This window comes from Berghia stephanieae, chromosome 10 (genome assembly GCF_034508935.2).
Source record: "Berghia stephanieae isolate SIO BIC M18660-M18661 chromosome 10, UCSD_Bste_1.3, whole genome shotgun sequence".
In the NCBI taxonomy this organism is placed as follows: Eukaryota; Metazoa; Mollusca; class Gastropoda; order Nudibranchia; family Aeolidiidae; genus Berghia; species Berghia stephanieae.
Genome location: NC_088369.1, coordinates 39790328 through 39802827, shown reverse-complemented (window position 1 = coordinate 39802827; position 12500 = coordinate 39790328). Strand labels below are relative to the sequence as shown.

The 12500-nt window shown below is 35.8% G+C and overlaps 2 protein-coding genes across 3 annotated transcripts in view; one reads left to right on the top strand and one right to left on the bottom strand.

Annotated features, from left to right (window-relative positions):
- The window catches only part of LOC144981114 (uncharacterized), a 24720-nt gene extending 21249 nt beyond the window's left edge, over positions 1-3471 (top strand). The window contains exons 3-6 of the mRNA XM_078929255.1: positions 106-351; positions 1495-1622; positions 2305-2374; positions 3154-3471. Of these exons, the coding sequence (XP_078785381.1) occupies positions 106-351; positions 1495-1622; positions 2305-2374; positions 3154-3324 (615 nt within the window). The 3' untranslated portion in view covers positions 3325-3471. The remainder of the gene's footprint in view (positions 1-105; positions 352-1494; positions 1623-2304; positions 2375-3153) is intronic.
- Positions 3472-4935: 1464 nt separating this feature from the next.
- LOC144981115 (methylosome subunit pICln-like) overlaps positions 4936-12500 on the bottom strand; it is a 12517-nt gene continuing 4952 nt past the window's right edge. The window contains exons 2-5 of one of the 2 annotated variants that reach the window (XM_078929258.1): positions 12171-12380; positions 11015-11151; positions 9775-10227; positions 4936-6444 (exon numbers count right to left, since the gene is read on the bottom strand). In XM_078929258.1, coding sequence (XP_078785384.1) covers positions 6380-6444; positions 9775-10227; positions 11015-11151; positions 12171-12289 — 774 coding nt within the window. In that variant the 5' untranslated portion in view covers positions 12290-12380 and the 3' untranslated portion in view covers positions 4936-6379. Of the gene's footprint in view, positions 6445-9774; positions 10228-11014; positions 11152-12170 lie in introns of both variants that reach the window. The other variant, XM_078929257.1, reaches the window with a different exon arrangement.

Sequence of the window (12500 nt, the reverse complement as noted above, 5' to 3'; positions counted from 1 at the left end):
ATTATTATTATTATTATTATTATTATTATTATTATTATTATTATTATTATCATCATCATCATTATTTTATACGTTTTATTACTAATTATATAATTCACTATCCAGTACTTTGAGAGATTAGCTGCCAGAGTGTCCGAACAAAGAGACAGAGCAGAGGAAGAGAGGATGAGGGAATTGACCAAAAAGATGCTTCAGGAACAGGCCGAAGCCCTTGAACAACAGTGGCTTCTCTGCGAAAGTCTGAAGGCAAAGGCCATCGAAGAGGCCTGCAACGCCTTGAGGAAGCAGCTGAGAAACGATTTCGCAATAGAAAAGGAGAAAGCCATAGCAGAGGCTCTTAGAAAAGCCAGGGTATGTATGGAAGATTTGTATGAAATTCGCTGAATAAATTTTCTGTTGGTTGTACAATATCAATTCTTCTGAATGGGGCCCTTATAAACTGGATTCAGAAGAAAAAAAATACCCCCCCCCCCCCTCCCCAGTAGGATTCAATAGTCTGATGTCACGTCCGCCCAGCAACGAGCAGCTTGGTTGTAAACAAAGGAAATCTGTACTATTTATTCTTCATGCTGGCTAGAACTTTTTCACATGTCATGCGATCAGAATGTATTGTGTAAAAGTCAAAACATGATCAAATTTATATGATTTTCTTTCTCCTCAGGATACACTTTTATGCTCGTCGGAGAAGTATTTCATAAGGGCGTCCGCCATTGTTCCAATAGTTTAGAACCAGATAATAAGTTACTATTCGTCATTCCGAGGGAAGTGATATTAAGACTGTTGAAGCCTATTAAAACAAAATAATTAAAAAACACTTTTCTCTTCATAATGTTCATATAAGTGGCTGACCACAACATTTAAAAGTTGTATATTTTTGTGGAATTTTGCCCAGATACCTTTTCTTCGTTATATTGATAAATCAAAATGACCATCTTTGTCCTAGATTGTCTAAAGGTGTGTCACAAATTTTATGTTTTACTGGTTAAAAATCTAATACATAATTATTCATACCAGAATTAACCAGATGACGAAAAGTGATTTTATTAAAGTTGATATGATCATAAATATGATTTTTTAAACTCTTTTGCTCATTAACAAACTATTGTTTCTTTCTCTCCAATGCAAGGAATAAACTCAACCCAGATCTCGAATCTCTCTGCACTTAAACCATTCCGACATAACTAAACTTAAAACTTGAGCTTTTATATAGAGTAATGTTCACTTAAATGTGCTCAAAGCGCTTTACAAAGGGGCCCTGACCAACAGCTACACATAACACGTAGAACGAGAAATGACGCCTTTTATTACAATTTTCGTACAGAGACAACGTTGTTAACGGCATGGTACTCATTTTACAACTGAGTACGGTGAGAGAATGTGAGTAAAGAGCCTTTACCAAGGACTCAACTATGCGCTGAGTGAGCCCGACATAATACCGTTTTGAGACGATGAGTCACAAATCATTGTAACACATTTTGTTTCTTTTCTTTTCAGGAAGCATTTAAAATCCGTGAACAGGAATCCATAGAGCGGACGAGGAGGGAGTGCGAGGAAATGGCCAGAAAGGAAGCAGAGAGAGTTGCCGCCCTTCATAAAGAGGAAGTGGACGGATTAAATCTCAGGTTAGTGAATATATAGTATGCGCTTGGCTAAGAACCTCACAACATTGCCATCTGGAACGGCACTACCACATAATCTCATTCGTCTGTAGTGTTTCATTCATACTGTTTTGTTGATAAAGGGGAAACCCGAAACGTCCATTTTATCTGTTTTCGTATATTAAATTGAAGCTTACATTCAATGTTATTTATCACAACACAAAATGAACGTTAATTTTTCCTGGTGAACTCTGAAAACAAAGATAAAAAACAAACAACTATTTAACATTTTGGCCAAAAAAAAACTCGTCATCAAACATCAATCCATTAAAATTCCATAATTTTGCCCTTAACCCCCTCCTAACCAACTATAGGAAAATCGCCACTTTACGATACAACCAACATTTTTATTATTCAAATTTCTTTTGAACATCATAAAATTTAGACAGTGTGTTGTAGAGCATGTTTTGCTAAAGAAATTCTGTATCGCAAGAACTTACTGATATTGTGACTGAGTGATAAAAAGTCTATTTTTGTTGGGTGTGAAGTTTTGGGGAAAATCCTGAAAATGGCTGGTAAGGAGAGAGTTAACTCTCAAACCTAAGACTTCGGGGAAATCCCAGAGTTAAACTCGAATACTTTAATTTACTTTAACATCAGCTGTATTTTGTGACCTCATTACATTTGTTGTCTTTGTATCAAACAGGTTTTCCATTCTTGAACAGAAATATCACAAAGAACTGGCACACAAGCAAAGAGTGGAGAGAGATTTCAGGGTGGGTAAAATATAACTATTTTCCATGTTTCTTCCAAACTCTGTCTCATTAAAAATTTTTAAAAATTTTTGTTATAATTTATAAAAAATTAACACTGTGTTGTGGTGCTCGTTTTGCTGAAAACGATGATATACAGCTTGGACTTACTGTTTTTGTGTTTGAGTGAAAAAAGTCTTTGTTTTTTTTTTTTAAAGGGTTTTACGGCACTTGCAACACATTTAGGTTATATCAGCGCCAGTAAAAAGAAGAAAATGGGATAGTAAAAAGTTCTAGAATTACAATTAAAGCACCCAAGAAAAAGTAAGACAAAGGGGAACTGGGAACAAATAGGGATCAGATGTAGATTCCAAGAGCATACCACCAATGTACTTAGTTTGAGATCACCTATAAGTCTCATCCGGACACAAGCACAAAATCCAACAAAGAGGAATACACTCAAATGCTTCCATTATACATTCAAAATAACAAATATATTAATACATAACAGAGAGATGATTTACAAGGAAAAAAAGATCATCTCCCAAAACAAAAACCTAGCATTTGACTGTTTCCCTCCCAGCTAGGACTCCTTCCATGGCCAGGACAAAACCAAGTAATCTCATTCCAAGACAAAGACAGAAAGCAAGTTGGAAAACAGATGTATAAGGGGATAGAAAACACAGTTAGGACCTCCTCGCCCACTATGGGAGGTCAGGAACCCCACCCAGTCATACACACTTGTTCAGATCTTTAAAGTATAGCTTGTAGTCTAATCTAATCTCCCATGTTGTTATTTGCAGGCCCTGCAAGACGATTACAAAAGGTTCATGGACTACACAGATGGCAAGTTTCACTCCGATTACCTCATGAGACTTCGATACCTGGGATTGTGTCTGGCCGATAAAAAATTGTCTACCGTCTCTTATGAAGATATACAGGAAATTCTGCCGAAGGACAAGACGAAATCGTGATACAGTGTCTACTTAGTATTCTAGTCATTCAATATTGCATATTAATTATTTACACTTATTTTATTCAGTCTCCACAGAATATTATGATAATATAATGTACACATGTAAACTCGAAAGAAATACACAAACTGTTGATAACAATGACCATTTGTTGCTGTTTGCTATCTTTGATTTTAAGGGTTTTACTGTGATTACAATACATAGAGGTCATTTCAGCGCCAGTAAAAAAAGAAGATGGTTTAGTGCAGCTATATGGTATGACACTCGCTTTCGGATCGGAAAGTTCTGGGTTCGAGCCTCACTCGGGCATAGTTGAGTCCTTGGAAAAGGCTCTTTACTCACATTCTGTCACCATACTTAGGTGTAAAATGAGTACCTGGCCATTATCAGCGTTCTTTGTCCGAAAAATTGTAATATCGCCTAACAAGCGTCATGTTCCGTCCCACATGTTAAATGTTTCTGTTGACCAGGGACCCCTTGTAAAGTGCTTTGAGCACATTTAGTGGATATTGCGCTATATTAAAAAAAAGCTCCAAAAAAAACTTTTTTAATTCAAGATTTGCAAAGACAGAGGGGAATGGTTAAGTTAGGAAACAGATATAGACTACCATTCCAAGAGTACACTATCAGTGTGCTTAGTTGAAATCACCCAAACGTCTCATCCAGACACAAGCACAGGACCCCACTAAGAGGAACACACAGTACATAACAGAGAGACGATTTACAAGGGAAAAAAAGATTAATCTCATAGCTATTAGTATACATTAGACTGCTTCCCTCCAAGACACAGAGGTGCCTCCCTGCCCACTTTGGGAGTTTGTTTCTAAGGGTTTTACTGTGCTTGAGACACATTTTGGTCATATCAGCGCCAGTAAAAGTGAAGAAAATAAAATAGTCAAAAGATTATAGTTTTACAATTTAAAGCTGCCAAGAAAAAGTATGACAAAGGGAAAATGTATTTGTTTGTTTTTAAGGGCTTTACGCGCTTGCAACACATTTAGGTTATATCAGTGCCAGTAAAAAGGAAGAAAATGGGAGAGTAAAAAGCTCTAGAATTACAATTAAAGCACCCAAGAAAAAGTAAGATATAGGGGAACTGGGAACAAATAGGGATCAGATGTAGATTCCAAGAGCATACCACCAATGTACTTAGTTTGAGATCACCTATAAGTCTCATTCGGACACAAGCACAAAATCCAACCAAGAGGAACACACTCAAATGCTTACATTATACATTCAAAATAACAAATATAATAACACACAACAGATAGATGATGTACAAGAAAAGAAATATCTTCCAAAATTATAACCAGACATTTGACCATTTCCCTCACAGTCTAGACTCCAGCCAGGGCCAGGACAAAACTAAGTAATCCCATTCCAAGACAAAGACACAAAGCAACTCGGAAAACAAATATAAGAGGATAGAAGACACAATGTGACCTCCTGCCCATCTGGGTAGTAAGGTTATAGACATACTTATTCCTATACTCCAAAGCCCTTCACCCACCACCTGGACTTGTTAAAATGGTGATGTTATTTTTTTTCTACTAAATCAATTTAATATATAAAAAAACAGGAAAATAACATTAAAAATACAAAATCATCAAATCACTTTTAATTTTTATTCATTATCATCAACATCAAAATTTTAATTTGATAACAAAAACAAGATTTTCGAAAAAAATAAATCAATAACAAATAATTATAACAACAGTCAACAGTTCATAAAATATAAAAAAATAATCACACTATAATAAATTGTGCCACCATGATGAACAGTGAACCTCCAGTATAAATTGGAAAACACAACAAAAATATCCCCGTTTTAACAACATTAACAATTGAAGGAGAACATCCCTGCTTCACACCAACTAAACATCCTACTTGTGACATCTCCTCAATCTCGTGACGTGTTAGAATGAGAGGTCACTCTGATATATAACTGTTTTGAGATAATAGTAATAGGTCATATTTTCAGGGAAAAAAAAAAATTCCATTACTTAGTTGAATATGGATAAATTATGAATGTTCAAAATCAGTCGAAAATTCTTAGTTACAAGATGTCTTTGAAGACGAAGGCTCTTATACTTTTACTAAATCTGAGCAATCAATCAATTTCTATAGAAAACGAGATGAAACTCCCGACTCTATAGGGCCTAATGTCCCTGAAGGATGACTTCCTCCTTTTCTGCCACTTCACACCAAATAATAAATGATCTGTACCAAAATTCCTTCCACAACATATAGATAGTATGCGCTTAGCTAAGAAGCCCACAACATTGCCACTCAGAAGTACAATGTACCAAAACACAAAACTATGTATAACCATGAACTTTTATAGTCTGGTTAATACAGTTTAGTAAGAATTACTCATAAACGTGGATGGCAAAAAAGAATAACAAAGACCTGAGTGACATCAACTTCATTCTATCTATACCCATGCTTTGCTTTTGCTCCATTTCGTCAACAACCTTCTTTCATATATTACTGAGTAAGTCCATCCAGAAGAAATTTAGCTTCATCAGAACAAAAAAAAAAAAAAAAAAATACAATCCACATTAGTCATTCAAATTTTAAGCATAGAAACCTACATTCACCCATTGAGGACATATTTATGAATTGTAGTAATCTTAAGAGTATAAAGCAGGATTATTATTTTTTAAAAAACAAAAGAACACGTAAATAATTTTGACTCAAAATCTACCTTTTCCATCCTTGTAAATGTCAGTCAGCACCACATTATTCAATTTGATTACATATCATCATATCCATTTAAAAAAACTAAAATATTGTTAAATATTACATTTCCTTGATAATTTTGGTCACAATATGGTATCAATGCAGCTTCAGTACAAACAAAGGAAAGCTACTTATACTTTAGTCAGATTTACACTTCATATTTTTATAATTGCTCCATTTACCAATACGCACAATGCATGATACCAAAATCAAAAACGCTTTTTAAGTTTTAGCAATGAATCGGAATATGACATTCATTCATTCACGGATTCCTCCTTACTACGCCTCAGTCACTCAGTATTTACCAAGTCATTCATTCATTCATTCCACCAGCATCATGAAATTGGTCTGTAGATTCGCCATCTGGATCGTGGTGACCTTCAAAAATAGAGACAAGAAAAGAAAAAAAAGAAATTTATAACACAGCAAATATTGTTTTGTTTTTACGTGTTTAAGGGGAGGGGCGACACCTGAAATATCGATTTTTGGGTCAAAATATAAAATTTCAGTTTTTTATTTATTATAAAAGAACAATCATTTTTTCACATATTTTCAGCACTGAGAAGGTGATTTGGATAATATAAAGTTTGTAAATCGTCTATCATAAACATGGAAGTCGACATGAAAATACCAAACTTTTCAATTTTTTGTGAGAATTCAACTGAAAATAATAAGGCTGAAAAGCATTATAATACATATCGATGTTATAGATTTTGATATCGATAGTTTAGTCTACTCTTTGCCCGTCTAGTTGACAAGGTTTCAGTCTCATAAATATCACAATATGGGCAGGGGAGGGGTTTAGAAACTGTTAGTCGCGAACAAAGATTGTGTGTCAAACAGCTGATAAGAGGTCAAGTTGTCAAGAATGGTGCGATCTGATTGGCTGACCTTGTTCTCGACCTCCGACTCCGCGCCAGGGATTGGATGTTGAGTCAGGGTGAAAGTTCGCCTCTATTACTATTACTTTTACTACGATTTGTTTACATTCCGATTGATCAATTGTTTTATCAAATTTTGACACGTATTCACGTTAATTATCTCTAAATATTTCCAGTTTTTTCTGGATTATTATAAACATACCTAAAGTGACCAAAAAATCCAAACGTTGGCAACAATTATTTGCTACATAAGCCAAGAAAGCAAGAAAGTTATGATGGCTCGTGGTTGATCCGTGGCCACAAATCTTTGATTGGAATTGGGTGTGTGAAAGTAGTATTATGATAAAGCGAATCCAAGCAATGCCGCAGCGGAAAGAAATGAGATGGGCTATTCTTGCCGGTCTTTACCACGGTTATTACACCAATGACTTCCCTCAACATAGGTATTGTCCTCCTGAACCGGACTCCAGATGCTTTTATAAAAAATATATTGCTGCCCATGTGTATCCTGTTGACACAAGCAGCGTCTACATACACCTTTGAATTTTGATTTGCTTCATGAGCACTTGAAGCCTGTATATGATTTGTTGTGAGATGAAGACAACACAAAATCCAAACGAAAGGTTTCATAATTCTGTTTGGTCAAGATGCCATAAAACATACTTCCATTCCCTGAAAAAAGTTGAGTTTGGTGCAGAGTATAATTTTGGTCCAACAGAAATAACATCCCTGAAAGTGTCTTTGAGCATGGGTGGACTGGGAGAACACTCCCAGATGTTGAGTCAGGAAGCAGAGTCAAAAAGACTTGACCAAAGCATAAGGGTTGCTCAACATAAAGAGAAAAAAAAGAGGCAAAATGAAAGCTCAGACCCGTGAAAAAGCCCAGAGGGAGGCAGAAAAAGAACACGGGGGACCCTCATACGGTGCTGGTATGTTTTGAGCTGGTTGTACCGTTTTGTCTTATTATTTTCATTCATTGTTATCTTTGATCTCGTTTTTCTCAAAATGACATTTTTTAACAATCATTTTTATCTTATTTTGTCATTTATCAATCAATTTGTTTATAACTTTGCATGTCTAGAGCTATAGTGATTATCTAAAATCATACAGAAGGAATTTTAAATATCTTTATTATTTTTTGAAAAATTGACATTTTTATGTCAAAAAACATGATTTTTATCATACCGAAAAATTATTTTTAAAAAAAATTTATAAATAAAAATCTATTAAAAATATTTAAAAAATGCTCTGTATTTTTTTTTATAATATACAAAAATACAACCATGCAAAATTTCATGAAAATTCCATGGAAACTTATTGAGAAAGTAACTTTTAAAAATAGCACCCAGAGAAGAGTAAAATCCAAGATGGCGGCCGTCACCATGGCAACCGGACACGCCCACCGAAATAAATCACATGGTTCGAATCCATTGGTCATAGGCAATGTCCCAATATAAAAAGATATTGGATATAGCCATTATTCTTGAAAATAGTTTCAGGTGTCGCCCCTCCCCTTAACGACACATTCAACATTATGTAGGTCATCTAAGCGCCCCACCAAATACCGTCACAAACAAAACATTTTATTAGCATGTCTTTCAGGAATTTCAAAGCCAGAATAGGGATTTCTGCACGTAAAAAAAAGCCCAATATATTGATGACAATTTCAAATATAAACAATATGACAGTGTGTGTGTGTGCGGGAAGTGGGGTTGATGTATTTCAACATTCATTTATCGTCGTAGCCAACAATGAGCAAATCATGGCGCCTGGCATTGGAATTCATCGAATGGAGAAGTGATAAGTGTGATGTTTTTAATTCAATTATTAGACAGACACTGAAGATCAATCACAGACAGCCAATTGGATTCAGTAGTCTGATGTCACGCGCCCGGCAATGGCGGCCATCTTGGTTCTAAACAAAGAAAATCATTACTTTTTATTCTTCATGCTGGCTAGAACTTTTCATTCCCTTTTCATATGCCTTGTGATAAGAATGTGTAAAAGTCAAAACATGATCAAATTGATGGGGTTTTTTCCCTCTGGATACGCGTTTAAGCTCGCCGGAGAAATATTTCATACGGCGTCCGCCATTGTTCCACTAGTTTAGAGCCAGTGTTACTAAGTTACCATACGTCATTAGGAAGGAAGTGACGTTACGACTGTTGAAGAGTTTTATGGTGACAGGTTGTTTATTTCTGGAGTTATTAAGGGACATCACTCTACAACCAACAACATTCAAAGGAAATAACTCAATAATAGTTAATACATACATACATAACACAGTTGTTTCCCTTGATATATTACGTTAATGTTACTTTATTACAATAAGAATAAGCAGAGAGGTGTCGGTTATGCGAAACAGCGAAAAGAGTCTTGCTTTGAGTGGCTGCGTGTGACTGCTTGTAATTGTCAATGTCACAGTAAATCATCAGTGGCCAAAATCACCGGTTGCATGAAAAAAAAAAAAAAATTTAATTAATCTTCTTTTCGTTTTTTTAAAATTTCACACTGGCTGGGTGAAATTAGTTCGAGGAAACCATGTTCGAGGTAAAAATTAGGAAGGAAAGGAATGATAACAGAGAATAATAAGGAAAATTGGAACATTCGTCAAATGAGTTCGAGGAAACCGTGCTGGAGAGTATAGGGGGAATAGAAGACACAGTAAGTGCCTCCCTGCTCATCTGGGAGGTCAGGAACCTCACCCAGCGAAATTATCTCAGACTCAATACTGGAAGTTTAGTGTGTTGATTACAACTGTTTTGGAGGATATAAATGAAAATGTGAACATTTAATCTACCAGTTCACCATCAATTCATAAACTCACCATTGGTAATGGTAATCTGACTGGTTCTGTTGGAAATTTCCGCATCCCCTTGTCCCATCTGCAGCATGTTGTTCATCCGTTCCAAATTGGCCCGCCCTTCTTCAGACAAATACACCAGGCCTTCTTCTCCAGTGAAGAAACCTTCTCCTCCAGCTCCTTGTGCTGAAATTGCAGACACACTTCCATCTTCTTCACCCTCCTCTGCGTCATCAAATTCCTCACCGTTTTCACCATAGTTCTCGTCATCGGAAAGCTTACAATCGTCGTCGGGATCGGGGTGAAGCAGCTGGCAGTTGGACATGGCATCAAACATCCCTTGGAGCGATGCCTTGTCTCCTGGAACAAATCTCATTTCGACCAAGGTGCCTTGGTATTCGTCATTTGCCTGTTGGATTTCCATGTCTCCATCCTCTTCCGATTGACTTGATGCATTATTCTGGTCTTCGTTCAATCCTAGAGAAGAAATTGGAAAGTGAACCATTAAAAAAAAACAATTTTTGCATCATGATTATTATTATTTATTTGATATAGCAATGACATCCACAAATAGTGGTCAGACGCTCTTTACATTTATTATTTTCTTGTATCACACAAGTTCATTCATTCGACTACAAAATCACCACAACAGTCACACACAAAGAGAATCACGATAAGCAGAATGAAAATGAATGGTTTTTAGGACTTTCACATTGTCGGTTGACAGTTAATTATTTTATTCATAAAAACACTTCCTGGACACCAGAACAGGGTTCAAATGGTTTTATAGTCCTAAAAACTCTATTTTTCGAATGGAGCAGAATTAAATAAAATGAGTTGGTATGCAGCGGTATTTTGTAATCAAGCATTCTTATTAAGTTCCATGAGTGAGAACAGAAAATCATTGCCTTGGGTTTAAATTTTTTTTAAATAAATAAATAAAAAGGAATCGATCGACTACAAGCCTTAAAAATCTGATGAAAAAAATGTAACTCAAAGTCTATTTTTTTTCCTCTGTATGAAGGATGAAAAAATGCTCAGCTACACCCAAGATCTAATACCAGTCCCTTTACATATGACAGAAGCATTCTAACACTGAGCTACCAAGACCCCTAAAAATGACAATAGCAAAATTTTGTTGATGGAAGAATACAGGTAAAACACCTACTTTGATATTAACATATTGTGCTCAGTCACGATATAGACCCAAAGTTTCGTACAGATCTGCATCATTATTATCAAGATAAAGTAACATCTACCCTACCTGGCAACTTGCCCTCGTAATGTAACAAGAGATGTTCATGTGGAAAGGATGTGAGATCCCTGGAGATGGCGTGAAGGCTGATGTCTCTGTACTGCAATTGGATTCCTTCTTCTCTTGGATTCAGCCACAAAACACAGCTGGAAGTGGGATTAAATGGAAAATAAGAAAAAAAAAAAAAAAAAAAAAAAAGATGTAATTAGTATTGTTATTAAAAACTTATTTAATAAATCAATAAACAAAACATAAACTGAACCCAAAAGTATATATATCCCTTTTTCGCCACAGATGACAAATAAATTTTCTTCCTCTTTAAATCTCTCTCCACTATTTAGAAAGTGAGTGGAGCAGGCACTTATGTTGATGACAACAAGAAATGAAGTAAGTAGGAAAGTGCCAGAAGACAATAGAATATAAGAAATTTCGCAGCAACAATGGGGGTTCGAACTCGAGACCTTACTGGTACGACAACTCCGCCTGGCTGGGGAGAGCGTAACTCTACCATATGAGCTATCCACGATCCCACGAAGAAGAAAAAAAAAAAAGAAAATCAACATGGTTGTTGTGAATGGGTGGTCTGATTCAGACTCTGAAATGAAGCCTGATACTAAGACTAAGGACAAGGTGAGAATGTAACGGTTTCGGAATGAATCAATACAAACAAAAACTATTCCAAAGCAAACATTGTCAACATAATAAAACAAAAATGGTCTAAAGAAATAAACTGAATGTATCTAGTGAGAATCGTATCAAGTGTGTAGTATTCCCCTTGCTGGAGAGGTCACAGATTCTCAATGTACTGTAAAATTGATTAAACATTTTTAACAGAAAAATATCAATAACACTGGAACTGGAACTGTTTGTCATGCAGAAACAAATAAGATATCAAATCAAATGTCATTTCAAGTCCAAACCATCTGATAGGGTCAAATTTAAAAGCTGTTCTGAGTTTTAAAATGTTATCAAAGTCACAAAGAATCAAAACGAGGTGTCGATGTTGATGATGTCTGTTTCACGTTCGTAACGAAAGAATGAAAGAAGAAGAATCAAATTTGCGCACGTTACGCTAATCTCATCTAAAATTCTCTACGTTCGTTCTCGTGAGTACGTATCCAACTTACTGATTACGTTTCAAGTAGTAGTATAACAATCAACTCACCTCTCAGTGATGTACAGTGTTCCAGCTCCGATATCACTTCCATCAATATTCAGTGACGTTTCTTTTTCTGTGTGGCGGACATTCTGTGTCGGAATAGTGTGTCCAGTGAGTACGACCATTTCTGTTGTTGATTGAAGGTATGCGTGATTGAATTTAAAGCATTAAACAACTGTAGTTTACGATAAACAGCAGACAACGACAACTTGGAAAGGCTGTCATTATTCCCAGACGCCTGTCTGGGGATAATAAAAATTCGTTATCCCCAGACAGGTGTCTGGGGATAACCAATTTTTGTTATCCCCAGACACCTGTCTGAGGATACTATCCCCA